The 27,953-nt window shown below is 41.6% G+C and overlaps 1 protein-coding gene and 1 long non-coding RNA gene across 2 annotated transcripts in view; one reads left to right on the top strand and one right to left on the bottom strand.

Moving 5' to 3' along the window:
• Positions 1-9: 9 nt before the first annotated feature.
• On the top strand, positions 10-27,910 carry KCNK17 (potassium two pore domain channel subfamily K member 17). Its single transcript, XM_065680030.1, is given in 5 exon segments — positions 10-555; positions 11,365-11,479; positions 19,744-19,910; positions 22,220-22,388; positions 24,743-27,910. Coding segments are annotated over 5 exon segments (1,194 nt in total). The 5' UTR covers positions 10-99; the 3' UTR covers positions 25,030-27,910.
• Positions 24,090-27,953, bottom strand: part of LOC136014890 (uncharacterized) — a 78,277-nt gene continuing 74,413 nt past the window's right edge. Inside the window, exon 3 of the long non-coding RNA XR_010612915.1 lies at positions 24,090-24,953. This is a non-coding gene — a long non-coding RNA (uncharacterized LOC136014890). The remainder of the gene's footprint in view (positions 24,954-27,953) is intronic.

Raw genomic sequence — 27,953 nt, 5'->3', positions numbered from 1 at the left:
GGACGAACATGTCCCGGTGCCTATAGTTGCGCAGAGAAGGGAGCCTTGGGCCGGTTTTGCGCGCCGGAGAAGACTGGCAGGAAGCGGCGGACGAGGAAGATGATGATGAGTGTGACGGCGAGGCTAGCCGCTGCTGGGGAGCGGCAGAATCAGCTGCCTGGCCCGGTACAGTGCCTCTCCTGGGGTTGGGAAGGAGCAAAGCCGGGGAGCTGGCCAGGGGAGGCTCTGGGGGCAGGCCGGATGCCCTACCCTGCCCAGCACATCCCTCCTCCCGCGGGCAGCCCCGCTCCCTCCCCGGCACCTTCTTCAGCTCCAGGGCGGCGGCTGGCGGCAGCGGGGTCGATGGTGGCTGCGCGGTGGCGGCGGCAGAGACAGAAGCGGCGTTGAGGGGTACCGATGCTGCTGGTGGTCTACGTGGGCGATGTGGGGCTGGGCGCCGGCGTCCTGCAGGCGCTGGAGCGACCGGCAGAGGCACGAGCAGCTCAGCATCCCCTGCGGCAGCGCTGGGAGCTGCTTGCCAACCTGCGGGGGCCCGCCCTGCAGCGGCTCATCGAGGTGAGCCTGCGCCCCAAGGGGCCAGCGCTGCCGGCAGTAACCAGAAACAAAACCCAGAACTCTTCTATGCCTGCACATAACCCTGTCCCGAGTAAGCTGTCCGCGGCGGGGGAAACTTCTTCCGGGAGGGCTCCGGGCTTCGCTGGGCTGCTCTCCCGGGGCCTCGACAGCCGAGGAGCTGCCTCGTCCCTGCGGGATCTCCGCAGGTGGCCGAGTTCGCGAATCTTTCAGCGGTGGCCGAACTCCCGCGGTGTGGTGATTACTCGGGCTTAACTGCAGGTGGGTTAGGTCTGGTTTGCTGCTGAGCCCACTGAGAATTGTGACACCCTACTAGTGGTAAATCCTAACAGGAAGACTTTGTTGTGGTAAGTTTAATTGGTGTGTCATGACAAGCTTTTTCAGTTTTCTGCTTGTTGTTTAAAGGGAAGTAGAAAATAATTATAACACTACTTAAAGTACCCTTAAAAACATGTCTGAGGATGTTTCCAGGATGGTTGTGAAATGTAAAACTGAATGCATTTACTGAATGTAAAGCATGACTGAATGTAATCTTACTGGAGAGTAAGTGGGTGCATTTTATAATGCAGTTGTGAACAAAGTGGGATAAATGGGTTTCCTCCTTGTTTATTTTCCATCTGAAAAAGAAAACTTACAATACTGAAGTGGCTTCATTATTTATCCAAACCGTTCTAGTTCAGTCGATGCTGGTGGTTGAACATTGTACTGCTTGCTTTGGTCCATCTGCCTAAGATAGATGTTACCAAACAAGAACAGAAAAACAGGGTTTTTCTGTAAAAGCAGGATTTGGTAGTGGCTGAAACCACAGCAGCTGGCCACCAGAGTTCAAAGGGTCTAAAAAGGACTTGAATAAGGGTCTCATATAGAAAATCTTGTAAGAAGTTCCAGCAAAGACCTGGCAAACAGAATTATGCTGATGACCTATGTCAGGCTCTCATCCCTTAACTTTCTAATGGTAAGTGCTCTGTGGCAGTCAGCAGTACATTGAAGATATTATATAAATTTGGACCCTCATATGCTACCATGGTATCTATTCTCATTATTCATTGTGTGTGTCACACACTGCGCTAGCTGTGGGATGTAAATAGAAGTAAGAAACAAGTAAGAGAAGACCAGTCTGGCACTTCATAAAGGCATGTCTGAGCTGAGCTTTGCGTTGTGGAACAGTGAATGCTTGACTTGCCTCTTGCCCTGAGACTGGAAGGGTTTCACTTGCTGAATGACAGCAATGAGGTGATAGTAGTGGAGAGAAGATAATGATCACACCTGAGTAGATAGTAGGTAGAAAGGTCTTTCTAATATTGTTCTGATAGTTTGTTTTTCTATATATACCTCTACTAGCTCTTGATACTCTCTTATATGACAGCTGACCAAATCCCTTTAGAGCAGGCATTGTTATAATAAGCGATGTGAGTACTTGGTTGAGACCTGAGCAAGCCCTAGGTGATGAAGTTAAAAAGTTTTATTTCATTTTATGGAGTGTCTGTGCATACCTTTGTACTTTGAAATAAACATAGTCTGAGTTTGAATGGCTTTGTGTGCTTTTTTTAATAACTTTCAGAGTGAGAAATTAGCCTTAAAAATATAATCCACAGGATTGCTTCTCTCCTACATGCTTCTCTAATTTCCTGTGGAGTAATTACTTGGTATTGGAAGCACGCTTTAAATAATGGGAGTTTTTTCTGTGTGGTACTTCATTATTGCAATTGATTCCACATAATTTATCAGGCAGTGCCATCACTGGCCCTCTTCAGATAACAAATTTGTATTCTAAATACGCAGCTGATTATTTGCTAATTAAGAAAGACATAAAGTGTGTTTGTGAAAACATAAAGCAGCGTGTGAATTTTAGCTGCTTTGACATTACTGGCAATTCCTCATTGTTTTCTTACTGCTCTTTCGTACTTCATAATTCCAAACTCTGTTTATTTTAAGTGCATAGGGGCCAATGGGGAATAAAATCCCAGTTTGCTAAGCAATGTACAAATGTCATTTTACAACCTGTTTATTGCTCAGTTCCTAGTTACCAACCAGGAGTGGAAATCCACTGTTGCAGCCCTTGCACAGATAGAGAGCAACAGAGAGCTCCTCATTTGAGGAGCTAGCAGGAGAGAAGGGCATGAGGATGGACAGGAGGAAAGGCAAGCAGACTACTGTAGTAGCAGAATGAATTCTCATTCAGTAATTTCTAGGGCTCAGATCCTTTCAGGGGTGAAATAATTTTCTGGTTAATAACAGAAATGACAGAAGGAAATGGGGATAGTGGACCAACAACGGAAACTGAATGTCAAGGGGAGAGTGTTAGTGTGCATCACCAGTAGTGGTAGATCCCGGCTTCCCACAGCTGTTTGGTTTTTGTTGCTAGATTGTTTTTGCCCAGAACTGGCTGGCTCCTCTCCTGTCAGATGCTGAACAGTTTCACATTTCCTACATAGTTGAAGGTAGCATGTGTGAATGCTTTATGTATAAGCAAACAAAACATGCATGCTCATGTGTTTACACATACATAAATGTGCATATGGGGAAGACTGATTTCTGTTTTTCTTGGCTTTCTTTACTTGTTTAGGAAAGGACAACATAAGGGATGACAGGGACTCTGGCCACGTGTCCCTTTACTGTGCATCCAAGTGATATCTACTCAAGGACAACATAAATTTGGTTTTGTTGACCCATCTAACCCTATGCTATTTTTCTGACATAAACACATGTTCACCAAATGCAAGATCAAGAGAAAACAGTTCCTCAAGAGTCATTAGGCTACATAGAAAGAGGGCAATGTTGGGCTTTTAATTATAAATACGACGGTGGTCTTCACATGCCAGAATTACTGACCGTAAGGTCACATCAAAAGATTCTCTTAATCATAAAACTCACAGAAGGAGAAAACAAATGTCATGATAAGGCATGTTTCAGGTTATACACCCTAAATACAGTAAACAACAGCAGCAGGACTTGGCTCGGGGAAAAAAACATGCAACAGTCTTTGTCCAGGCAAAAATTATGTTGTTTCCAGATTTGAGAAACATCCAGAGAGTGAGGTTGCACTTTCTGTACAGGCATGTCCCTTACAGCCAAGACCCTCTTTGTCCTTTTAGGGGTGGAGGGCACCTAGACACACACCTAGACATCACAGTGTGATACCCTTCTACTGCATATATGTCTTGGTTTTACTGCCAAGGGAAAGTATCTATAGCTCTGCTCCAGCTGAGCTGTCCCCCAGACTTGCTCTTTTTCCTTCATTGTTTTCAGTGGTTACAGGCACCAGTGTGGCTATTGTTGCTGTACTTATTAGCATTTCTTTAGTCAGATGATTGGCCCTGTAACCAGGCTTGGAAGAGTTTTCTCCCTTTTATGTGTTAGGCTGTTACCATGACATTGTTTTCATGCTGCCCTTTTTTTTTTTTTTTTTTTTTTTCTATAAATTTATTGTTGTAATATACATATTTTCCTAATACAGCTGTTTCATGTATTTATTGTATCGTTCTATCCACATTCTATTATTGTAGGTGTATAATGCTATTTAAACCCAGTTGCTTGCATAAACTGGAGAAAACACAAACTTGGCTCAATGAAATATTTTAAATGTAGCAGGATTTAAAAAAAAATGTAGTGAAAAAGACATAATTGTAAAGGGCAGGCCATAAACTAAAAGCCTGCAGGTGGGTCTAGATACTGTTATCTCCAGAGTCAACAGTTAGAACTACCCAGAGTGTTAGTTCACTTTTACTAGAGCAACAAGATCCCATGTGACTGGGAGATCCTCACTGATACCTTGGCTTGCACTGACATTGAACCAGCAGAGATTTGTGCCAGGTGTCAGGAAATACAAGCCTCCAAATACAGTTTACTAAAATCATCTTGCTTGCACATGGTGCAGCAGTGAGGGACTCCGAAGGGGTGGGCATCAGAGATCGTCTGTTGGTGATAAGGGACTTTCAAAAAATAAAATTGGCTCTGGGTGTTGTGGAGCAGTGACATCTGTATAGAACTCACTTCAGTCAAATATCCATTGTTTAGTCACAAGTGAAATAGGGTCAATCCCCTGTAATTGTTCTACTTTCCTTCTTATCCAAATGTACTAACTGCTCCAGTTAAGTTATAGCCAATTTGTCATTCTCCAGACCTATTAACTAAAAAGAACTATGGGTACCTTACCAAGAGTGTGAATTCTGTGCTTATAATATCCTATTATAGTATACCTTTGACAGAAAGTGTTAAAGAGTCTTTATTCTGCAAAGCATTAGTCATTTAGTATTCAGAAAGGAAGTTCTTTTTGGAAGGTAAGAAGACCTGCTGATGAACTGGTGCTTCTAGTTAGTTGACTCTCTCCTAGGTCTTCAGGTCAATGATGTAATGTTTAGTACCTGTGTTTAAAAAGAGAAGGTGGAGAGGAGGCACAGGAACCTATTATTTATGTACCTCTGCCTAAAAAGAGATGTTAATTGATACTATCAAATTCTCAGTAACAGCTGGTTAGTCTTGGTGGCAAGTTACAAGTAAGGAAGTACAAAAAGCTGTAATTAACCAGTAGCTGTCTCAATAACCAGACAGGAGAGTTGGAGACACATGGCTAGCAGTGGATATCTAAAGTGAATGTCAGTTAAACTGGTAATGCAGTACACATGTGTCATGGTTTAAGCCCAGCCAGTAACTCAAACCCACACAGCCGCTCATTCACTCCCCCCACCCTTTCCTTCCTCTCCCTTCTCCTGGAGGGATGGAGAGGAGAATGGAAAGAATGTAACTCCCACGGACTGAGATAAGAACAGTGCAGTAACGAAGGTATAACACAAAACCACTGCTGCTACCACCAATAATAATAATCATAAGGGAAATAACAAGGGAAGAGGATACAACCCTCACCACCTGCTGACCGATACCCAGCCCTACCCAAGCAGTGATCTGGGCCTTCCAGGTAACTGCCCCCAGTTTATACAGTGGGCATGACGTACTGTGGTATGGAATACCTCTTTGGCTAGTTTGGGTCAGGTGTCCTGTCTCTGCTTCCTCCCGGCTTCCCATCCTCTCTGGCAGAGCATGAGACTCAGAAAATCCTCAGTCGGAGTAAACATTACTGAGCATCAACTAAAAACATCAGTGTTTTCAGCATTGTTTCCAGTCTGAAAGTCAAAAACACAGCACTGCACCAGCTAATAAGAAGGAGAAAAATTACTACTACTGCTGAAACCAGGACAACATGGTACATGAGAGAGACTTAGGGGTATGGCTGAAAGATAGAGTGATTCCACAGCAAATAGAAAAGAATAAACCTACATTTTGCAGGAAAGAAAAAGACGTGACTCTTAAATGTCAAGAGGGAACTGAATTCTATAGGCTGAGTCTGCACTAAATTTCTGGATACTTCAATGGGTGTTCTGGTAGAATCAGCAACCTCACTTCTTTTTTTGTAGTTGATAGGGTTTTTAACTGGACACTAAGAACAAAAGAAATCTTTTGACAACATAATTCAAGCATATGGTTTAGGTTTTGCTATTATCACTCTAGCTACATTGGGCTTGTTGGTGCACAGCTGTGTAAATTGGTGAGAATTTTCCAGGTCAGATGAGGCATTTGTTATTAATCACTTGTGGGAATACAACCCCAGAGCAGTAAAGGGGTAAAAGGCAGGCAGGATGAAACAGTGATTGTTGTGGTTTCTTATGTCCCAAACTGGGACAATGTTGTGTTTGGATGTCCTCGCAAGAAGAACCAACAATAATTATTCTAATTTATGGTAGAAGAGAAGGGGTATTGTCATCCTAAAAGAAGTTTGATAAGTCAGATACAAAACAGATAAGGGAGTCAGCAGAAAGCCACAGCTTCCTCTTGGTGTTACTAGTGAGCTTGAAGTAAAGGAAGGAATTCCCTGCAGAAGGATGCACAAAAGTAGGTTTTGATTTTGTAGTGGGTTATATGTAATAATCTAACAAAGTGTGCATTTGCAAGTATTGGCTCATGATATTCCTAATGGAAACTTCAGAGCTTATGGTTAAGTAGAAAGGAGCTGGAGGCCAAATTTAGGTTTCTAAGGCAGGTTTTATCACAAAAGTAACAGGACAGACATCTACATTTAAATAGACTAGTTTGAATGGAAGTCATGCTGGTTTTTAATCACTATGATAATATTTGACCACACAAGCAGGCTTTGCATGGTGCTAATAAGAAAGGGAACAGTCTACTTGAAGAGCAAATGTGTCAGCTTGCAAGGAAAGTTTCATTGACTCATGAAGGCCTAAGAATTTAAGATATCTTAATTTATCCTATAATAGTTATAATAGTTTCCATAGAAATTTTTATCTGCAGTTTAAAATAAGCATTGTCAGCTGAAGATGTAGTAGTTGCTGTGAACTGTAAATTATTGGAAGGGGGAAGTGCAGAGAAGTGAAGTTACTTTATGTTGAGTAGCTTGTCTGTCAGTAGAAACTGAAGTGGAACTGAGTTCTGTTTCTTTCTGATTATTTCAACCGCCCACTTTTTCCTTCTCTATACTACTTTCAGTTGCTCACATGACCTTTCAAGTTCCCAAAATATCAAGCCCAAGCTCTGCAATTTCAAGAGTTGCTGTGTTTGAGCAGTTGGTAGTATTGACTGATTTAGGTCAGGCAGATACATGGTTTTGAACCCTGGATTTGAGCTGCTGCTTCTACTAGGTGCCTTTTAATGCATTAGGTTTTGGAGAAGATACTGTATAAATTACTAGCCTAATTAAGAGAAAAAGGAAAATCCTTAGGATTTCGCCTCAAAATAGGTGTAAAACAAAACATAAGTCTCTGGTTCTCAAAAAGGCATGCTAAGGGAACCAGGCAGATGTAACAACGTGTATGATTTAGTTCCTCTTTAGTAAATCTTGAACCCACAGCCCAAAATATACTTCAAGTGTTTTTTCAAAATAAGCAGTGGAGACTGTGAGGTATACAGGAATGATTCGTGTCAGCAACTTAGTTCTTGTCGCCATTGCACTTTATGTGGAATCAGAACCCCTTCTGACCATTGTACCTTGTGTGGGATGTATAGGAATGATCATGATTATTATAAATGTTCCTGTCAATACAATGATGAGAGAGAAGAAGAAACCAAGGAATAATCCCTCTTACTCAACCGTTTTGTTTTTCAGAGGGTGCTTTGTTTAACTGCTTGGAATCGCTTTGTTGTTTAAAGAGTGCTTTGATTAACTGCTTGAATGCTTTAAGGGATTACATAACTAAGAGATAGCTACATCCTGTTACAGGATAAGTAACCAGATAAGGAATGGAATTTATGGGGCTAAGATGGTGGTTAATTGCATGTGAAAGACATCTCCCCGTTAATGTATGACCAAGAAGTTCACCGGAGAAAGACCACAGCAACAAGAAAAGAATAATGGAAAGGGGCCTCGTCGGCATCCAGGTACAGAAGAAGGGATTGGCTGAGACCCCGGACCAAGAAGTATAAGAGACTAGACCCCAAAGACCCCGGTGTGCGTCTCCGGTGGAGCGGAGACTCCCTGGCTCACCCAGCGCTGCTTGCTTATTGCCTCTCGATATTAATCAATTGTAATAAAATAATTGAATCGGATCATGGCTAAGATTAAATTTTTATAACAGACCTATCAGTGCCTCTTCAATGGGAAAAGCAGGGATAATTTAGCTGTTCTGTTAGGGTTTATTAGCTGCTTTCTCCTGTGTTCTATTATAAACCACTTTTAATTCTTCTATGAAAAAGACCACTAGCCAAAAGGGGAAGTCTAGAGGAAAATGTCAAATTAAGGCAAGTATACACTGATATCTTCCTGAATGCTCATTCAGCCTTTGTAATCCAAGGACTTCCTGTGCCAGAAGTAATTTCTGTGTATTAATAGCTTTCTAGGGATTTCTCTTTCATGAATCCACCTCTATGAGCACATCTCTAGGAAGGCAAGCGCCACTAGTCCTAGTGTCCTAGGAAAAATCAATCTTTAATTTTCTATCATCACTGTTGCCACGTCAAAGGTTGGTTCTAGATATTATAATAAAACCTTTTTTTACTTAAGGATACCAGGTTTTAGTTTTTATCTGTCCCCTCTATGAATCCTCCTCTTTAAGGATGTCACAGTAGCATTTTCATTCTAACAGTGAATGAACTTGTGTTTCTCCTGGGAGTGTCTGTTTATTCAAGTGGCTTTGATTTGCATGAGTATGCAGTGTTCCCTGAAAGGGGCTTTTCCAGGTGCCCAGTAGTTAATGGTGTTATCTGGATGTTTGATTACAAGATTTAACAAGGCTTACTTCAGAAGGCTATTGAAAACCTACTGCAAACATGATATAAGTAAGTGCTTCAATTCCAGACAAAGGAAACAGCTGGCATGCTATAAGCTCAATGCTTGCTCTTTGCCAATGAGTAACAATACCTTCCTTCTCATTGAGACCAGTGCAGGATCATCAGAGCATTTAGGCTACTACTTCAGCCTACCCACAGATTCTTAAGACAAATGCAGTACTTCCTGGCTGTAGCATCACCTCAGGGAAAGTTGAGACAAGGACCCTGAGATGCTGTGCTGTTAGAAATCACTGCAAAGCTGACACGGGTGCTTATAACTGAGCAGTATCTTGGTCCTAAACCATGCAGAACTGAAGTGTGAAAGGATGTGAAATTTAATGACCTGGTTGCTGCTGCTGCTTGCTTCTCATATGCTGTCTTGTACAGGCTGCTTATTTCACCTTTCTGCATGAAGAAATTTCCATTTCTTTGAGCCCATTCAGCTACAGTTTCTTACAATCCTCTAGGGTTTAAGTTTCTGGCTTTAAAACTTGATGTGTGTGTAATATTGTCAACTGCTGAGCTTTTATCAGGAGGACATCAAGCATGAGAATGGACATGCTATATGTGTGCATTAGAGTCTCCCTGATCAAGATGATGACAGCTGGACTATTGCTGTTCCAGCAGCTACATGTTCAAGACTAGCTACTTAGAACAGTGGAGATCATAGGCTACAGAAGGAAAGTCTGAGAGAAATAACAAGCTTTTTATTTTCAAACTTAACCACTAGTTTCTGGAGGGGAAAAGATAAAGGTCATCTGTATAAATTTCTAGTGTCTCCTTTGACATATGGTTTAGTTAGGGAGTTTTTATGTTCATGGAGACTGTGATTCCTGACTAGGCGATTGGCTGCAGCAGTTCTTACACTTGGCCTGTAAGAAGTGGGGTTGGAAGGGGGTATTAAACACAACTATATAAAAAAAAAAAGTCACACTGGAGGCTTCCTGATACAGCCTTTTCAACTCCTTTTTTTTTTTTTTTTGGGTGGGGGGAGGCAGGGGCAAGTTTGATTCTTTCATGTCACTTATGCTGCATACTCATTCTTCCTGTCAGTTGCCCCACACAAGTTACAGCAACAATTCACAGAAGGAAGCAAGCCGTAATACAGCTTCTGGCCCTTACCTTTTTTCTCTCTGCTCTATCTTGTGCAGAGAAAAGCACATTGTTAGGCTTTAATAGATTGTAAGGTAGCCCCGAATGGTTTAAATTGCCTTGAGTTACGAGTAAACAAAGACATTTTGGAGAATGTGAGTATCAAACAGCATTTCTTACTTGAATAAATGCATTGATCTCTGAGCTGCTACTTGCTTTTAATGTGAGAACTAGTATGTCTGGAGAAAAGATATAATGGTCCTTGTAGTTAAGGTGCTGCCTGGGTCTCTTGAAATAGATTTTAATTCACAGCCCCATATAATATTAGTAACTTACAGTCTGTTGCATCAGTAAAATGGGACAAAGCTTCTGTGCTTTGGAGGCCTGAAATGTTGGTTTGCTTTTGATGGATATACAAACTCTGACTTCGTAAATCCTGCAACTGATGCAAATCTAACCTGACAGCAATTCTTTTTATTATCAATGCTGATAGCTTTATCAGCAGCCTTATTGTTAGGATAGGGTCAGCATTATTTGATATCCGCATATCTTGCCCAGAGGTGATGAATTTCATGTATTCTTGGCTACAGTTTACATTCCAGGATAATCAACTCTCCAGGTTTCTTCGTCAGCGAAATGTTTAGTGTACATGCTGTGATTAATGCTGTTTTGAACACAACTCAATTCAATATCATTAACTTTATTGGCATGAGAAGGTATAGTCAGATAGTGGGCACTGTTAAGATAATCTTAGATATCAATTAAGATATCTTATTTTGGCATAACTGCACACTTCAGCATAGTGAATTCTGAATCTTTCCCAGGTGGATTGAACAGAATTGGGCATCATGCTAATATAATCCACTTGTTCGTATTTACATCCCTGATGTGGGGACAACAATGCTCAATACTAGTAGACTGGCCATCCTGTGTAGTCTCCATCTCCTACCTCATGCCATATACATATACCTCTGTGTAGACAAGGTATCTGTAAAATTTACATGTGCATGTGTATTTGCTGTTCTGGGACTTCTGCCATGAGAATATCCCATCTGGGAATGCTTTCTTTTCCTAATGAATATGTCATAAGGTAGTTCTCATAACTAACTGGCTAAGCTTTCTCTAAGTAGCTCTTGCTGTCCCATATCTTCCACACTTACTTGTATGACCTACGATCTGCATGTACAACTTTTTCTTATGCTGTAAATGCCTAGTGCTCTTTCCTTAAAAACAATATGCTGGCTTTCGGCTTTTCTGACCTCTCAGTTCTTTGGTCTCTAAGGTCCAGGATATCCCCTACTAAAAGGGAAACAACAGAGTTGGAAGTGGCCGCTCTTTGCAACTTTACCAGCCAGTGCTGTAAATGCCAGTCATGCAAACTTGCCATAAGGGGCCTTGTGGGATCTCACTTATTTCTCTTTACAGGGTATTGTCCAAGCCTACAAGAGTGGCATAACCCTCCAGGGAAACACCACTAGCCTGGGCAGGTGGGACTTCGGTGGGTCTTTCTTCTTCTCCATCTCTGCAATAACAACCATTGGTAAGAGTCTGCTGAATGAAGAGCTGCCTTATAGGTGGGATGGGAGTGGGAATGAGGACGTGTACTGTCAGATGCTGATCTGGTCCTGTGGGGCCACATGTAGCTTGATAGATCATAGAGTAGGTAAGAACCCATAAACCTAGCCCCAGAAAAGCTTTGTCAGTGCTAGGGCAGTAGTGATCTCTAACTAGATACAGGGATTAGTTGCTTGGTATGTATTCCCACTAAGTTACACAGCTTTTGGGGCCTGAACTTCACAGTGTGGCACTGCCTGTGCTTTCCCAAGCCTAGTGCTCTCTGAGAGTTTTGAGGTGAATTGTGCATTGCAATGAGCCTTTCCTGTCACAAGGAGAGGGAATGGCTTTGAAAAACTCTTTCCACTGGTTGCTGAATCCTTGGAGGCTATATTTATAAATTATTCCTTCTTATTACTACTTGTTTTGGATGAAGACTTGCTTGCGTAGGTGAAAGGTTTCAGCAAATGAGTAATACAAAGCCTTGAAGGAATGGTGGAAATAAGTGGTGGGGAGAGAATGGAAACAATAAGATGTATTTAAGTATGCTCTTACTTAAACCAGATGCTATTAATTATTGTCAGTGCACGTCCCCGGTCCCCAAAACAATTAATAACCTGACCTGACCTGACATCTTTTTCTTACTGCGTGGCTCAGTATTATAAAAAGGGGGTGGGTGGGAAACGTGGCGAGGTGGTTGCTGGATATCAAAAACCTTCCTGATTCGTGTTGAATCTGTCAGATCTCTTCAATTTCAAGTACAGTTTTAGACCAAGAATTTTCTCTGCGCACCCATGTGGAGACCCATGTGGAGCATTCTTTTGATTTCTCTTATCGTTGTTGAATATACATTGACTTCAGAATATTAAGCCTCCAGACAAGAGGTCAGAGAGAGGGTGGGGTTTGCTGGGGGGCAGAGGGTGCGGTACCTTCCTTTGACTCGGTGCAGCTTTCTGCCCTGCTCTTTTGCACGTGTATTGTTCTGGCAGGGTTGTACTACAAGGTACGGGTTGTACCAGATGATGGCAGTGGAGGCTCATTAGACAGGGCTACACTGTTTGTGGGTTTCCAGTTTAGAGCCTGGGCTTTTGCTTCCAGCCTTCAGTACAAAGCAGCATCTGCTCAGAGCTGCTCTGCGTGTTTCAGTAAGTTAATCCTTCGGTATCTAAGCTGTCAAAGTAACTGCTTTCCACAACAGATTTAAGTTAACAACATTCGGGAAGAATCAAATTTGCTATCTTACAATACAAGAGGGTTTTGTGATGTTGGCAGAGATCTAGACTAAACATTTTTGGGTGTTGCTCCATGAAAGCCTAAGTTGCTCTTTCTTAATTTCTTTAAATAAACTCTGTACCCTGATAGGTGGGGGGTGACAATGACTGACTTGACAGGAGGGGCAAATAAAAAGAAACAAATATTACAGCTCTCTATATCATGGCTTTAAAGCTGATATTGTGACTCTAGGGCCTTGTTCATGATTGTTTGATCGTGGACTTGAGAATGATGTACAAGTCACCTCTATGAAGCGAACATCAGACAGCTGGGTCCCAGATCTTGCTTTTTCAAGTTAAATTGCTAAATGGATACAGGTTAGTGTCTCAACACTCTGTCAATAACAGTATGTTGAAGAGAAAAGTAAGAGATGGCCTCACAGAGCCTCACCTTGAGTCTGTTACCCATACTCTTCCTTTATGCAAGTTCTTGAGACAGGGGGTGGTGCAGCCTCCTTGACCCAGACATCACTGGATGGCTGAGGAAGGATAACTGATGATATACGTCAAGTAAAGAGAAAAGGTCCTTAACCAAGAATTCAAAGTTCAGAGGAGTGATTCACAATATAGAGCTTCATGTACAAGGCATAGCTATTGGGTAAATGACATAGTTCAGAGAGTCTGAGAAAGGTTTGTTGAGGTTTTTGTGTCCTTATGTGGCAAGGAACTGCTTAGTCCAGTATGTAAGTATGGAACCATTGAAAGCAGGTCGCACTTCTCAAGATTATTGTATAGGAGTTAAAAAGGCATTCTGGCAAATGAGTTCAGAAAGGATTGAGTTAAAATGATAATGGAGAAAAGTGTCTCAGGAACTTGGGGGGTACTACATAAAGATTTTGTTGAAGAATCTGGGTGGATTCTACTCCATGTGGTTAGGCAGTTGGAAGTCCTTTGTCCTGTTTGTCTCTTCGACATTCTGTCTCTGCAACTAATGCTGTCTGTGTCTTGCTGGCCTCTTACACGATGCACATGATTTTTGTGGCTTTTGCACCAGCTTTTTTTCCCTTAATTTTCTCAAACAGCATTGCCAAAGACATTATCACTTTCACCTTCATCACTTCCCTTTGAGATGCCCTTTCCGCTCTGTCAGCTTCTGTTTTCTGCTTTAGGTGCTTTAACCCTCTTCAGAAGGCTTGGTGTGTTTCTCCAGTTCTTAACAGAACACAGTTTCACTGGGATATGGAAGGGGATGTTAGCTGCTTCCCCAGTTAACATCAACTGAGGAACATCAGCTTCTTTTCCTACTGACAGTTTGAACCCCCATGTCTCATCTTGTAGCATCTTCTGTGCTGTACCCTTCTTCCATTTAAATGAGAGCATCATCTATTTCCACTTGTGACTAAAAGCAGTATGTAAATTTTGCTTAAAAAACAAGAGTTCTAACCTGAAGGCTGGGCACACTTGGTACCCTAATCCCAAAGGTTTAAAGAACAGACATGTATGAACCAAAATCTGCTGTTTAAGGAAGTATCCCAAAGCCTGTGTAGTTTCTATCCAGTCTTATAGTTTGAATAAAACTGCATTTTTAACTTTTGATCATGTGGTTGGGCAGCCCTGGCCTTCTGCTGATTTCTTCTCCCTGTTGTTGTGTTTCTGTGCTTTCTTCAATGCTGTATTTTATATGGCATCCCAGATCTTGTATGTTATCTCTATTTCTGCAGATGTTTCCATAGGAACCCTCTCTTCAATGCTGTGAAGAATCATCCTCAGAGTTCCCTTAGAGCTGTAGTATTGAGCATGATTAAAGAAAAGCTTATTTTCTGTCTGTTTTCTCTCTGGGAACATCTTCATCCCTTCCAACACAAAGTCTTGTCTTTCTGTGTTTACTCTCCTCCTAGTTAGTTTGGACTAACAGGGCAAAGGTCAAAGCAAGCTCAGAGTGGGGCACAAGATGAAAGTTCCTAAAGTCAAATGACTACAGGGTGATGTAATTTCAGAGAAGGTGCTAGGGAAAGGATTTGTGATGAGACTGAGGTTGTCTGTGCTAACCTAAGAGTAGAAGAAAAAGTGCTGTCCTCTCTAGCCTGAGCATCCCCCTTTATCTTGGGTGGGTGGATGCCATTACCTAGTGCTGCCCTACTGTTCCCTGATATTTATCAAAGCTCATTTGTATGAATTTCAAAGACCCTTTTTTAAACACAATATTGGACAAGTAAACCGTCTTACAGTGAAGAAATGAAGGCGAAGACCTTACTTTCATGCTTTCCTTCTCTGGTTAACACAGTATCATAGCTCCTGACAATAATCCCCCGAAGGCTTGAGGGTAGCAAAGAGGCAAGGAGCGGTCTATAGAGTGAGAGGGGGTATTTAGTACATTGTTACAGACATGTTGCCACAGATGATTCCCATGAGGGGAAAAAAACAACAGCTAGTTCAGGGTTGTAAAGTCCTGGCAGTGTAGGGCTTTGGGGGAGCAAGAGTTTCTCTAAGACTTGACTCTCTGTAGTGCTGCCTAGCATGTGATGGAGCAACCAAGAAACACCCAGGCTTCTGCCCATTGCTGGCTGGCAATCCACTGGGAAATCCAGTTAAAGCAACTTGATGTCTCAAAGTAGTTAAAGCATGGAATAGCAGCCTAGAACTGTTTTTAAATCTGCCGTGAACCTCAGGTTTGTGGAGGAGAGTTCTCTGCTGAAGAGCCCCACACCTTTGATGTGTTTGATCTCTTCCCTACCCTGTGGCAGCTGGCAGACCTGCTCTACAGCCTTGACCAAGTGGTTAAGTGGCACAATGGTCCAGGAGAGGTTGTTAGTGGATCTGGGGATAACACTGTCAGTAACATCCTCTAAACTGTCTCCTTAGCACTGGTGAATTTGGTCTGTTTTCCTGCCACCTCATCCTCTTGAGACTAATTCTACAGCTTCCAGTGTATACACAGTACAAATGTAACAAATAGAAGACTGCAGTACTCATCCCAAGCAGTTTTCTGGCCTTTCACTCACAAGAGTGTGCAACCAAATTTTGCTGTTGCCTGGAACTTCATAGGGCTAAAACTGTTAAATAACTCTGTTCAAATGTGTGTTTTCAGCCTAACAGTGTTAGCTATTGGTCTCTACTTCATCACTGCACCAGCTAAAATGAATAGCTATGGCTACCTCCCACACAGACCCTGGATCAACCTGCCGGGGTACCAATGAGCTTCCCCATATATGATACAGTCCCTGAGATTCTGCTACCACTGCTTTTAAAATAAACTGGGTTATTTTTGTTGGTTCTAATCATAAAACCGAGATGCCAGTGCAAATACTGGGGCTGTTTGGGGTTTCAGAGTCCTGTTTCTGTGTAGAACAAGTGAGAGGCCTCAGCAAAGTCACCCTCCATGGATGATGAATTGGAAACAACTGTGACTTCCCGTAAGATGCGTTCTGAGCTCAATGGCTGTGTTCATCTGACAGGTATGAGAAATAGTTCATCAAAATCTCCCCAAAAATGTGCTTGGATGCTTAAACCACTGAAAAAATGGTTAGAAAAGTTATGCTGCCTCCAGATTTTCTGTAAATCTAATTTCTGCTTTTTCCACAACTAAAATTATTTGGTGAATTTTCAGATGGTTCTTAGCCTGTGAAAAACAGTTTCTTCATTCTAAGCACTTTTTGCTTAAAATACTCTTGCATCTGGGCAGTGAGAACAAGAGCCAAACAAACCTCCCATTGTGGGTAGCAGGAAGTCACAGTTGTCTCTGCTGAGCTGGGGGGCCCTACAAGAAGGATACTACCTTGCAAATGAAGAGACCTTTTACTAATAATCCATTAATTACACAAGTCTCCCTCTCTTAGCAGAGCCTCTGAATCTCTTATGCACAGGAATATAATGGGCAAGCAGAAAAAGACTTTATATGTGTTAACAGGACATGAGGTAAAACATCTAGAAATAAATATGAACATTTACAAATAAGCCACTCTTGTTGCTTCTGAGGAATATTAAGTTACTTTGCCCTTTTTTTTCAAAATGAGGAGCCATACAAACATACACTCCAGCTTCTTCAGTAAAAATGCTTATGCTTTGACCTTTATTAAGTTTTTGGTGAGCATCTCTCTGTGTCTCTTGGTGCAGGCATGTACTAGGTGACATCCCACTAGCAGACTCACGGGGACGTGACACACCTACCAGTGTAGTTTTAATCTTTGCATTAGATTTGAACCAAGTTTGTAGAACACAATGGTATAAGACACTGATTACCCTCATTCTATTTATTGGAGAGTGTAAGTCCCACTTACCCATTCCTGCTTGAGTTTTATAACATTCGAGGTTTATATAAAACTAGGTTGACATCTATTTGTCTAGTCCAAAATCAAGGGGGTGTCATCAGTCAGATATAAATTGCTGACTATGTTGCATGATCTAAAGTCTCCTGTGCTGTTTGACCAAACTTTGTAGCCTGTGTAAAATGCTAGTGGAACGCGGCTTTTTGCCATATTTACAGCAACTCTTCACTAAGTCTTCAGGAAATTGTCTTGAGCTACTAAGCCTAAGGGGAAATGGAGCCAAACAAATCAAACACCATATCTGCTTTGCACATGGTGTGCTGGGCTTACTGTGCATATTAGACCTTCTTACATCACTGAATTTGCTGCTCTAAAATAGATGTAATGTACAGCTTGACCTTAGATGCTCTCCAGTTAGCACTGTGCAGGGTTCTTAAAATCCTGAAGGCTGCTGTGCTTCACACAGTGACCTGAGATTATGGACCTTTCTTCCTCTCTTATTTGATGTTTTTCTCCAAAAATAACCTGGAAAGTGGTGGGTAGAATGAACTGCCTGAGCCATTACACAATCTTTTAAAATTACATATAGAAGATAGGGGGAGAATAGCTGCTGTAAATGTATATGACTCACATTCGGACTCCAGCCTCACAGTAAATGCCCCCCACCTCTTTCTCCTGAGTCCAGAGCAGCCTGCAAAACACCTTCATTCCATAAAAGAGAAAGGCTGGAATTAATCCACTGAAATGTGGCACAGCCAGTGTGAAACAGATCATACCAGGCACATATCTCTTAAATTCACTTAGATAAGTTCACCTACTAGACATAGTTGCCTGCATGTGCATGGATGGGGTTTTGAGCAATCTGGTCTTGTGGACTGTGTATCTGCTCATGGCAGGGAGGCTGGAACCAGATAATCTTTAAGGTCCCTTGCAACCCAAACAGTTCTATGATCTGTGCCTTTCATTTATCACGCCTGCTAGTCCAGAAATAGTGAAAGCTGACAGAAGTCAACAATTCCACATGGGGAGAAGAAAAGTGCATAAATATCACGAAGTTGCTCATAAGTGAAGAACATGGCACTGGAATAAAAGCTGCTGTACAGTCTTAATTTAGCCCCTTTGTTTGACACAAAGTGTTTCAAAACAACCTCTAGTTATGTAACAGCATCCCATTTTTTCAGAGGATGCTCTGCCCCCAGTTGGGACACGCTGCTAGGGCCATCACTTTGGATGTATATTATATGTTATTATTTGCATTAAATCCATGGGCTTACAAATCATTCAAGCATAAAGTTATTGGAGGGAAAGTCCTCCAGACAGTAAAATTTTGAATTTGGGGGTGTAGGCATGAGACGAAAAAAAAGCCGGCATATATACTGTGAAACAGTTTGCTGCCAGACCTTTTCTGGAGGTAGTTTGATGGTGCATGTGCACAATTAAATGTTTGCAGAATTGTCCATAGGGAGAAATTCTGTTAGCACAAAACTTGGCACAGAACACATAGACATCATAAGCTCCTAGTCACTATTCTATAAGTGATAAACTAGTGACTTACTGCAACTGGCGTGAGACAGAGGTTAGTGAAGGAATGGGACTCCATCTAATCAACCACAGATGTTTGCAATCTCACCTCCTGGGGGTTGCTCATTTGCCCTAAGACTACACCACCTACAAGCATGGTAGGAAGGCATCAGTGGCAGGAGCACCTCTGTGCTTGCACTTAACCAACAGCTGGGTGTCACTGGGAGGGGATAGATTATGTGTAGTGAAAAGGTAAACTCTGACAGATTGCCAGCCTTGTATATGGATATACACAAATCTCTAGTGAGTAGAGGTGATTTTGAAATGCAGTCAAGGCCATAGGCTTTGGCTAAGTTTCTGTTGATATGCTTGTCATGTGCTAGCCTTTTCCCTGTCTTAAAAAGTGTCCTGTGAAATAGACCAAAATTGAACCTGATCTTCTGGTAGTATAAACCACTTGAAATTATGAAAATGCAAGTGTGCAGATTTACAGGGCATTTTTAAAACAAGATATGGGGAACAAAGATAAGTATTGCTGCAGTGATGTTGAAGGTATAATGGTCTAATGATACAAGCAAGGTTGTGATTGCAGGACAGTATCTTTATTAAACCAGTTCATATGATTAGGAGAAAAAGGACAACATTTCAACCACTTCTTTTTCTTTCTTTCTATAGGTCTGAAACCAAAGTATTTTACTCCAGTTAAATATAATTTCTCTGGGTTTACTGACTCTAGGCAAACATTTTGACAATTTAAGCTTAAAGTGTGTTTGGTACTTGTGCCACAAGAGGAGTATAAACAAGGCAGCAGTGTTAAGTTCATTAATTTTGTGGGACAAAGGTAGAAAAAGTGGTTGTTATAATTAAAACACTATTGTGATTCAGAGACCATCTGACAGTCATGTAGGGTCATTTACCAGCAAACCGTATGCCAATAATGCTTACAAAAACTGAACTAAATTGAAGTTTTGCATTTACGTCAGACCCCAGCCGGGACAGTGGATAGGGAAGAGGAAATTGACTGGTAAATGGGAAAGGATCTAAGCAAAATTGGCAGGGAAAGAAATGTTATTTTCCAACATGAGTAGGATATGGCAAACAATAGATGTAACTTAGTTATTTACCAAAAAGGTCCTTTTCGGAGCAATGACCTTCTCCTCTAACTTTTGTAGAAGATAGACGTTCACCCTTCTGTGGGAGAAGGGCAAGCAGAGAATGTTTTAGCTTTAATGCCTCATTTCTTTCCTGCTTAGGCTATGGGAACCTGCGTCCCAGCACTGCTGCTGGCTGAATCTTCTGCATCCTGTTTGCACTCTTTGGGATCCCCTTGAATCTTGTACTCCTGAATGAAATTCGGCAGCTGATGTTGTTGGGGGTTCAGCATTGTGGCCATCGTCTAGAAGAGGCTTTTCATTTGTGGGTAAGCGATATGGATAGGTATGCCTCACCCTCAGGTTCAGGAAGGAAAAGAAAAAAAGGGCATTGTCTGGTATTTGGGATTCTGTGACTAACAAGGAGAGCTGCCTACCTATTTGGCCAAAAAAGCAGTAATACTCAGGAATAACTGGAAGCAGATAAATTTAGTTTATGACAGCCTTATGAGGTGTTAGGTAAGGTTGTTTATTAATTGAGGGAACTTCTATGATGAATGGCTTCCCGTACAGGAACAGAAGTGCCAGAGCCCTAGATCCAAGCCCTAGATCCAATAGACCAGAATATCTGGTCTGTTTATCATCACTTGTAGTTAGAATTGAACATGTAAGTTATATGGGAACATTTGCGAAATAAGCTTTAAACTGGCATGAATTTAGGACTCATGAAGGTGATGAGCTTCACATGCACTTCAGTCAATATGAACTCACGAAGTTCATGTTGACTGGAAGAGCCACACTGTTTATTCTAGTGGAACATAGAATCATAAAATAGTTAGGGTTGGAGAGGACCTTAAGATCATCTAGCTCCAGCTCCCCTGCCATGGGCAGGGACACCTCCCACTAAACCATGTCACCCAAGGCTCTGTCCAACCTGGCCTTGAACAACGTCAAGGATGGAGCATTCACAGCTTCTCTGGGCAACCCATTCCAGTGCCTCACCACCCTTACAGTAAACAACTTCCTCCTTATGTCCAATCTAAACTTCCCCTATTTAAGTTTGAACCTGTTACCCCTTGTCCTATTGCTATAGCCCCTGATGAAGAGTCCCTCTCCAGCATCCTTGTAGGCTCTCTTCAGGTACAGGAAGGCTGCTATGAGGTCTCCACACAGCCTTCTCTTCTCCCCATTGAAAAGACCCAACTTACTCAGCCTGTTTTCATACAGAGGCTGCTCCATGCCTCTGATCATCCTCGTAGTCCTCCTCTGAACTTGTTCCAACGGTTCCATGTCCTTTTTATGTTGAGGACACCAGAACTGCACACAATACTCCAAGTGAGGTCTCACAAGAGCAGAGTAGAGGGGTAGGGTCACCTCCTTTGATCTGCTGGTCACGCTCCTTTTGATGCAGCCCAGGATATGGTTGGCTTTCTGGGCTGCAAACACACACTGCCAGCTCATGCTAAGTTTCTCATTGACCAACACCCGAAGTCCTTCTCCGCAGGGCTACTCTGAATTTCTTCTCTGCCCAACCTGTAGTTGTGCCTGGGATTGCTCCAACCCAGGTGTAGGACCTTGCATTTCACAGGGTTAAACTTCATAAGGTTCATAAAGCATGTTCAGGTTCCTAAGATGGTCTCGAACTAGGTCCTCTCCTACAGTGAGCCTAAGGTCTTCATTCTCACAGTCCCTGCCTCTGCCTTCCAAGACTTGGGTGGTGTGGTCAGAGCATTTGCCAGTGAAGAAAGAGGCAAAGAAGTCATTAAGAACCTCAGCCTTCTTCAAATCCAGGGTAGCCACTTCCCCTGATAGCTTCTGGAGAGTGCCCACCTTGTCCCTAGTCTGTCTTTTATTTGCAATGTATCTATAGAATCCCTTTATGTCATCTTTCACATCCCTAGCCAAGTTTAATTCTAACTGGGCCTTAGCTTTCCTAACCAGGTCCCTAGCTTCCCAGACAACATCCCTGTATTCTTCCCAAGCCATCCGCCCTCGCTTTTATAAGCCTCTTTTTTCCTTCAAAGTTTCCTCAGCAGCTCCTCATGGAGAGGTCTCCTGGCCCTCCTGCTGCACTTCCTTCTAGTTGGGATGCAGCACTCCTGAGCTTGTAGCAGGTGATCCTTGAATATCAACCAGCAGTCTTGGGCCCCCCTGCCCTCTAGGGCTATATCCCATGGAACCTTACTAAGCAAGTTCCTGAAGAGGCCAAAGTCTGCTCTCTTGAAGTCCAGGTCAGTGAGCTTGCTGCACACTCTTCTTACTGTCCTGAGGATCTCGAACTTGACCATCTCATGATTGCTACAACCAAGGCTGCCCTGGAGCGTCACATTTCCAACCAGCCTTTCCCTGTTGGTGAGCACAAGGTCAAGCATGGCATCTCTCCTTGTCAGCTCCTCTATTACTTGCAGAAGGAAGTTGTCTTCCACACAAACGAGGAACCTCCTGGATTTCTTATGCCAGGCTGTACCATCCCTCCAACATATAGCAGGGTGGTTGAACATCATGAATGTCTGTGTGTTTTTATGGAGTCTAGCATAATCTTAAACCAGAAACTGAGCTGGACTTTCCCTGACACTCTTCTTGTGACAATCTGATTTTTTTTCTCTTTATTTTTCTTTTTATCTCCCTGTTTTACTAGAAAAAAGCTTCCCTGCTGATTAAGACCTCTGCGCTGGTGACTGGCTTGTTGTTGTTCCTTCTGCTACCTCCCTTGTTGCTCTCTGACAAAGAAGGCTGATCTTATGAAGGAGGCTTCTATTATTCCTTCATTACCCTCAGCACTATAGGATTTGGAGACTATGTGATTGGTGAGCAGTTTGCATTTCATTGCTTTCACCTACTAAACATGAAAACTACATGTGTGAGGTATGAAGCTCCCAACTTGGCAGTTTTATATCACTAGCAACCCACAGACCTGATGATCACAGAATCATAGAATGGTTAGGGTTGGAAAGGACCTTAAGATCATCTAGTTCCAACCCCCTGCCACACACTAGACCATGTCACCCAAGGCTCTGTCCAACCTGGCCTTAAACACTTCCGGGGATGGAGCATTCACCACTTCTTTGGGCAACCTGTTCCAGTGCCTCACCACCCTAACAGTAAAGATAAATCACAGTAAATGATGTGTTGTGGTAGGCATTTGACAGGTTGGAGAAGACATGATTGCTGAGATAGCAAAGAAATAATTTCCCAGTCAATGAGTAATATTTCGGTATTCAGGTTATCTGCCCCTTGAACAACTGTAACACCAGACTGAAGCACTACATTTTTCATGGCACAGTCACTGGTGGCCCACTTGGTGTGCTCCAGTGTCAGCAGTGGTTAGTTTTAAGCAGATGTTACTCTGCATCACCATTAGCAGTGACTGTTTCCTCTGTCAAAACCCCTTTTTGGACAACTGCTTTCTAAAAGACAGCTTAAGTCTCTTAGGTGTAGACTGTCAGGCACCAGGCACAGCCTAGTTTTAATTGCCAAAACCCTTTGCCAGAGGAAATGGGTTTGGATCTACTCCCGATGCATTTGCTGAAACACAGGACACACCTTTCTGATAAAGACTTTCTCATTAAAAAAAAATTGATTAGAGAAACACATGTATCCTTGAATCCCCGGGGAGACAAAAAGACTAAAATATCTTATGTCTTGCACCTATCAGTCACTGTGGATAAAACATTCTCCTTGAAAGACCCAGATATCCCTTCTTTCTTGTTTTCATTTATTATTTAGATGCAAGCAATTTTAAAACCTTTGAATTTAGCATCAGTGAAAGCTGTTTGTTTGAAGGATGAATATAATATTTTTTCTGGTTGAAGTTTACCTTGATATAGAACGTCAGCCCAAAGAGTATTTACTACAGAAGCATTTGGTAGCTCCCAGACATTTATCCGTGGTTTGCTGACAACGTCAAAATGTCTTGTGCTCCCTTTATATTGAAAACTCATACATACAATATGTATTCCATTAAATATAATAATACCAACTAAATGGCTGTAAAAGACTGGCTGTTTAATATGGCTCTGCTGACCAGTTATTACTTATCACAATCTTGTAGACAATAACAGTTCATGGAGCACAATTTGGGAATGGCTAGTCTGTGCAGGTAATGACAGGACAATATTCCTACAGATAATAAATACCTAAACACCAGCTTTTATATGGATGTCCCATTTCAACACAGCCCTATGTGTAGTTCTTCACTGGCATGTGGTATGGGAAGTGGCTTCCAGGTTCATGGAGGTACCACCTCAAAAAAGTCAGCTTCTTCCATTCTGTCCCAAAAGTGTCAGGTGTTCTGTAGTATCTGCTGTGCTCTAAGTATTCAGCTGTAAAGTGACAAACCTTCCAAAGGTAAGAAGAGCTAAATAATGATACTTGAGAAGCACAAGAGAAAAATCCTATGCAAAGACTTTGCTGCCGCTAATTTGTATTCTATATCTTACCTGTGTTTAAGGGTACCCCAGCCTGCTTTACAGATACAGCCCAGTCACTTCATAAGGCTGAGCTCATTTCTTTGCTTTGCCTGTATTTACTACTACTGACACTAACTTAGTACATACAAGATTCTTTGTGCAAAATATTGTGAAACACAAGCGAAAATATGATTCTGCTCCAAAGTGATCACAAAGTACCTAACTGAACAACCAGGCAGAGGTATCATAATTTCAGGCTGTCTTCCAAGGCTTAGTTGTTCTTGGAGGTTTTGGGACTGCTCAGGCCCCTTCCCTCCTGCTCTTAAAGACTAATTTATACCTGGCTTAACAAAATACATACACTGTTATATAAAACCCACTTAGCTCTCTGCCTGCAGCGGACCTCTATTACATACTAATACAATATTGTGATGATGAAATGAAAATGGGAAATGAAACTGTGTGCTTAATTGTGAATAATTTCACTTTGACACAGATGTAATCTGGGATTTATTTTTCTTTCTTACAGGTAACCTTTACAATTCCTAGGTAGTCCAAGGCTGTTGCTGCTACATTCATGAAACATGCTTGCATCATCTCTTTGCATGCTAATAGATGGCACAGTCATGTTTTATACAGAAATCACTAATATTAGGTCATTATTTCCACTGTCCTTGCTTTATATGTAGTATCTGTCTCCTTTGAGTCATTCTTGATATAATCTAGAAATGGTTTGGGTGATTCTCTTGTAGGGATGAACCCAGACCATACCTACCCAGGCTGGTACAAGAATGTAATCTCTCTGTGGATCCTCTTTGGGATTGGCCTGGCTAACACTGGTTATCAAACTTTGATCAACTTTCTAGAGAGCTCCAGTGACTTCTGTCAGTGCAACAAGAGCATGGTAGAAAAGTTCATGGATGGCAACAGAAATAGTACAACGGGACTTCATGATTTGGAGATCTGCAATGACAAAGACACAAAAACAAAAGGACCAGATGAACCCCACACCTACACAGCTCCTGCAGAAGCACTCTAGAGAAGAATCACACCCTTGGTGTCTCCTAGGTTTTAGTGCACCAGAGATTCATCACTTAGATATTTGAGAACAGAACTGCCCTGATGTTCTTGCTTATTGAGCTTGAAATGCTTCTATTCTGAACAGAGTGATAACAACAAAATGTTTCATTTGCAGCACCACCAAGAATTACCAATGGGAATTAGCCAAACCTTAGCCAAAAATAGATATTCCCAACCTTCCACCTCAATATATGAAGCAAACTTTGATATCCATATTCAACAATAGCTGTTGTCCTTTTCTTTACATGCAAAGTTCTTGTAGTCTCTAATTGTAAGTATAGCATTTTGCAAACACCACAACTAGAAAAGCAAGTGCCATTTAATGCAGGAAATTTTGCTGAGAGAGTTAATGAAAAGTACTATATAAAGCCACGTGGCAGTCACTACAAATGTGCTTCATCACCTATATGCTTGTGCTTGCCAAAGGTGGTAACATGCTTTTGATAATTAGTACATGGATGGCAATGTGGCAGAGCTCATACAGGTGCTTAATAGAAACATAATTCCTTTTTTTTTAAATAATTTTCTACATCAGAGTTTGACTAATATTAAAAAAAAGACTAGGTAGTTAGGCTGTTCCTTACTCTAGAACTTATGCAGGCTCATCCTTTATGAAGTACTATGTAGACCAAATGTCACCAGCTAAATGGGACAGTTCATTTAGATAGATTTTTATTTTGCCACATTTTAGAAGCCATAAAACAAGGAACAGAGGAAGTTTTAAGTACTAGTGGTTCCAACATTATCCCATGGCCAGTGCTAACAACGGCAACTTTAGTCTAGAAACAGACTGAAGTGTCTTCAACTGTGATCAAGAAATGCTATCCTGATGAACTTCTTATGTCACAAATGAATAGTGTATCTGTTCTAGTTCACATCTCTTATATAAGCACAACTATCTTTTTATCTGCAGAATGCCATATTCTGCCAAATGTTGCTTTTGTGTCAATTATGAAACAAAACAGGTTTGTGTTGGTTTGTGGGGTTGTTGGGTTTTTTTCCCGACTTCCATTAAATTCTACAAAATCTTTTGACACACTATGCCATTTATAAAGACCCAAAAGGGTCAAACTCCTGCTGCCGCTTATGTACCCATATCTAATTTTTTCATTTTTGTATTCCTGTTGTGCTATGCGCATCTTAGAGCATTAACTTTGAAAGCTTGATCATAGCAGCAAACTAGAAGGAAGCATTTGGCTAGGACTTCAGATTCTGCATTGGATCAAGACTTCGTATGGATGGTGGAGAAAAGACTGAAAACTTGGATTTTTGAGGATTGCTCTCAGGAATTACAAATATTCATAGCTGGATTTGCAGAAATGCAGTGAGTGAAAAGTTTACCATCTTCAAGAATGCAAGTTCTGAAACGCATTATGAAAAAAAGTATTTCCACAGTAGGACAGTCTGAGTGTTTATATGTGGTGGTATTGATTACAGAAGAAAATGCAGGGAAGGAATCTGCTGGATGAAATCTAGTCTGTCATTTATTAGGCATTTTGTCATCACCTTTTTCCAACTCCATTGTAATAAATATTCTCTCAAATACTGTTTCAATATGCAGCAGAGATAAGGAAGAAAGGTAATGGAAATCTCAGGTCATAGTCAGGAAACATGCAAAATAAACACATTTGAATTTTTTGAAGATTGGGTAATTTCTTTAACAACCTTTAGCATCAACTTTTCTGTTTCATATGTTTTGTCTTATTTTCACTGATGCATATGCAATGCAAGTTTTACTAATGTTCATAATGGACTGGCCTACAATAATACCAAAATGTATTTCTTTAAACTTCAGTGAAACACAATTCCACAGCATAAAAAGTGATACCCTTTTATGCATATTTTTTGGAGGTGAGAAACCTAGTAAATATAACTTCATTGTAAAACCTGGATGACCAGATGGTTGGAGTAGGCAGTAGGGCAGTTGGTGTTCCTACTGTCAAAGTGTATTTCAGCTTTATCTTGAAGTGTCACAGGCTCTGAGGATTTCTACCAGCTCTGCTGTTTGATGGGAAGGCTTAATCTGAGAAGATTTTCTTCTTTTCAATTTGAATGCCTGTTATATTAATCACATCTGATTGCTATTCTTATATATTTGTAGTATGTGGATGAGGTTTTCAAAAGAGCCTTAGATGTTTGGGCACCTTCGTCCCACTGAAATGTAAACAGTCGCACATCTTAGGACAGCTAATATAAGCTTCTGAGATCTAAAAGGAAGAGGAACTTGAGTAGTCCTGAAAAAAAGGAAAAAACAGTAATTCTTCATGGATCTCAGTGCTTCCACTGTGTGTCAAGGTTCATCCACAAACTGAAGCATACAGCTGGGTCTCAAGGTGACTCAATATCTGCCCCGGCAATCCTTGCTGATTCACTTCCTTCCACAGCTGTGCTGTTGTATTGTGCAGCAGCTCACCACCAGCATAGTCCTGCCACTGGTACAGCATGCTTACAGGAGGTACATCTGAGCTGCTTACAAGCCACATGCAACTTCAGAGCTGTGAGTTGCCTGTTTGGGTCCTGGATCACCTAAAAAAATATGAAATAAGTCAAATACCAACTCTGCCTGGGTTCTCTGACACCAGATTATCTTGTTGTCAGTTATGAATATCCTTAATGTCAGTTCCTCAGCTAGCTTTTGATGTGGACAATAGATATTACTGTATCTAAGTCCCCACAAACTGCTGTGCCTCTAGTCTTTCTGTTCTTTCTAAAGCTGTGTTGTGGTTAAATGACGTGGATGAATTTGTTCCCAGAGGGATGAGCAGAAAGTGGAGTTTTGCAACATCATAAAAACATCATCACTGATCTGTCTACTCTACCAAAATATGAAAGGTTATCTGCTCAAGGGTAAAATAAAGAAAACAAAAGCATGGTGCTGTTATC

Source organism: Lathamus discolor, chromosome 5, assembly GCF_037157495.1.
Source record: "Lathamus discolor isolate bLatDis1 chromosome 5, bLatDis1.hap1, whole genome shotgun sequence".
Lineage (NCBI taxonomy): Eukaryota > Metazoa > Chordata > Aves > Psittaciformes > Psittacidae > Lathamus > Lathamus discolor.
The sequence above is the reverse complement of the archived record's forward strand: the minus strand, read 5'-3'. Positions and strand labels throughout refer to the sequence as shown.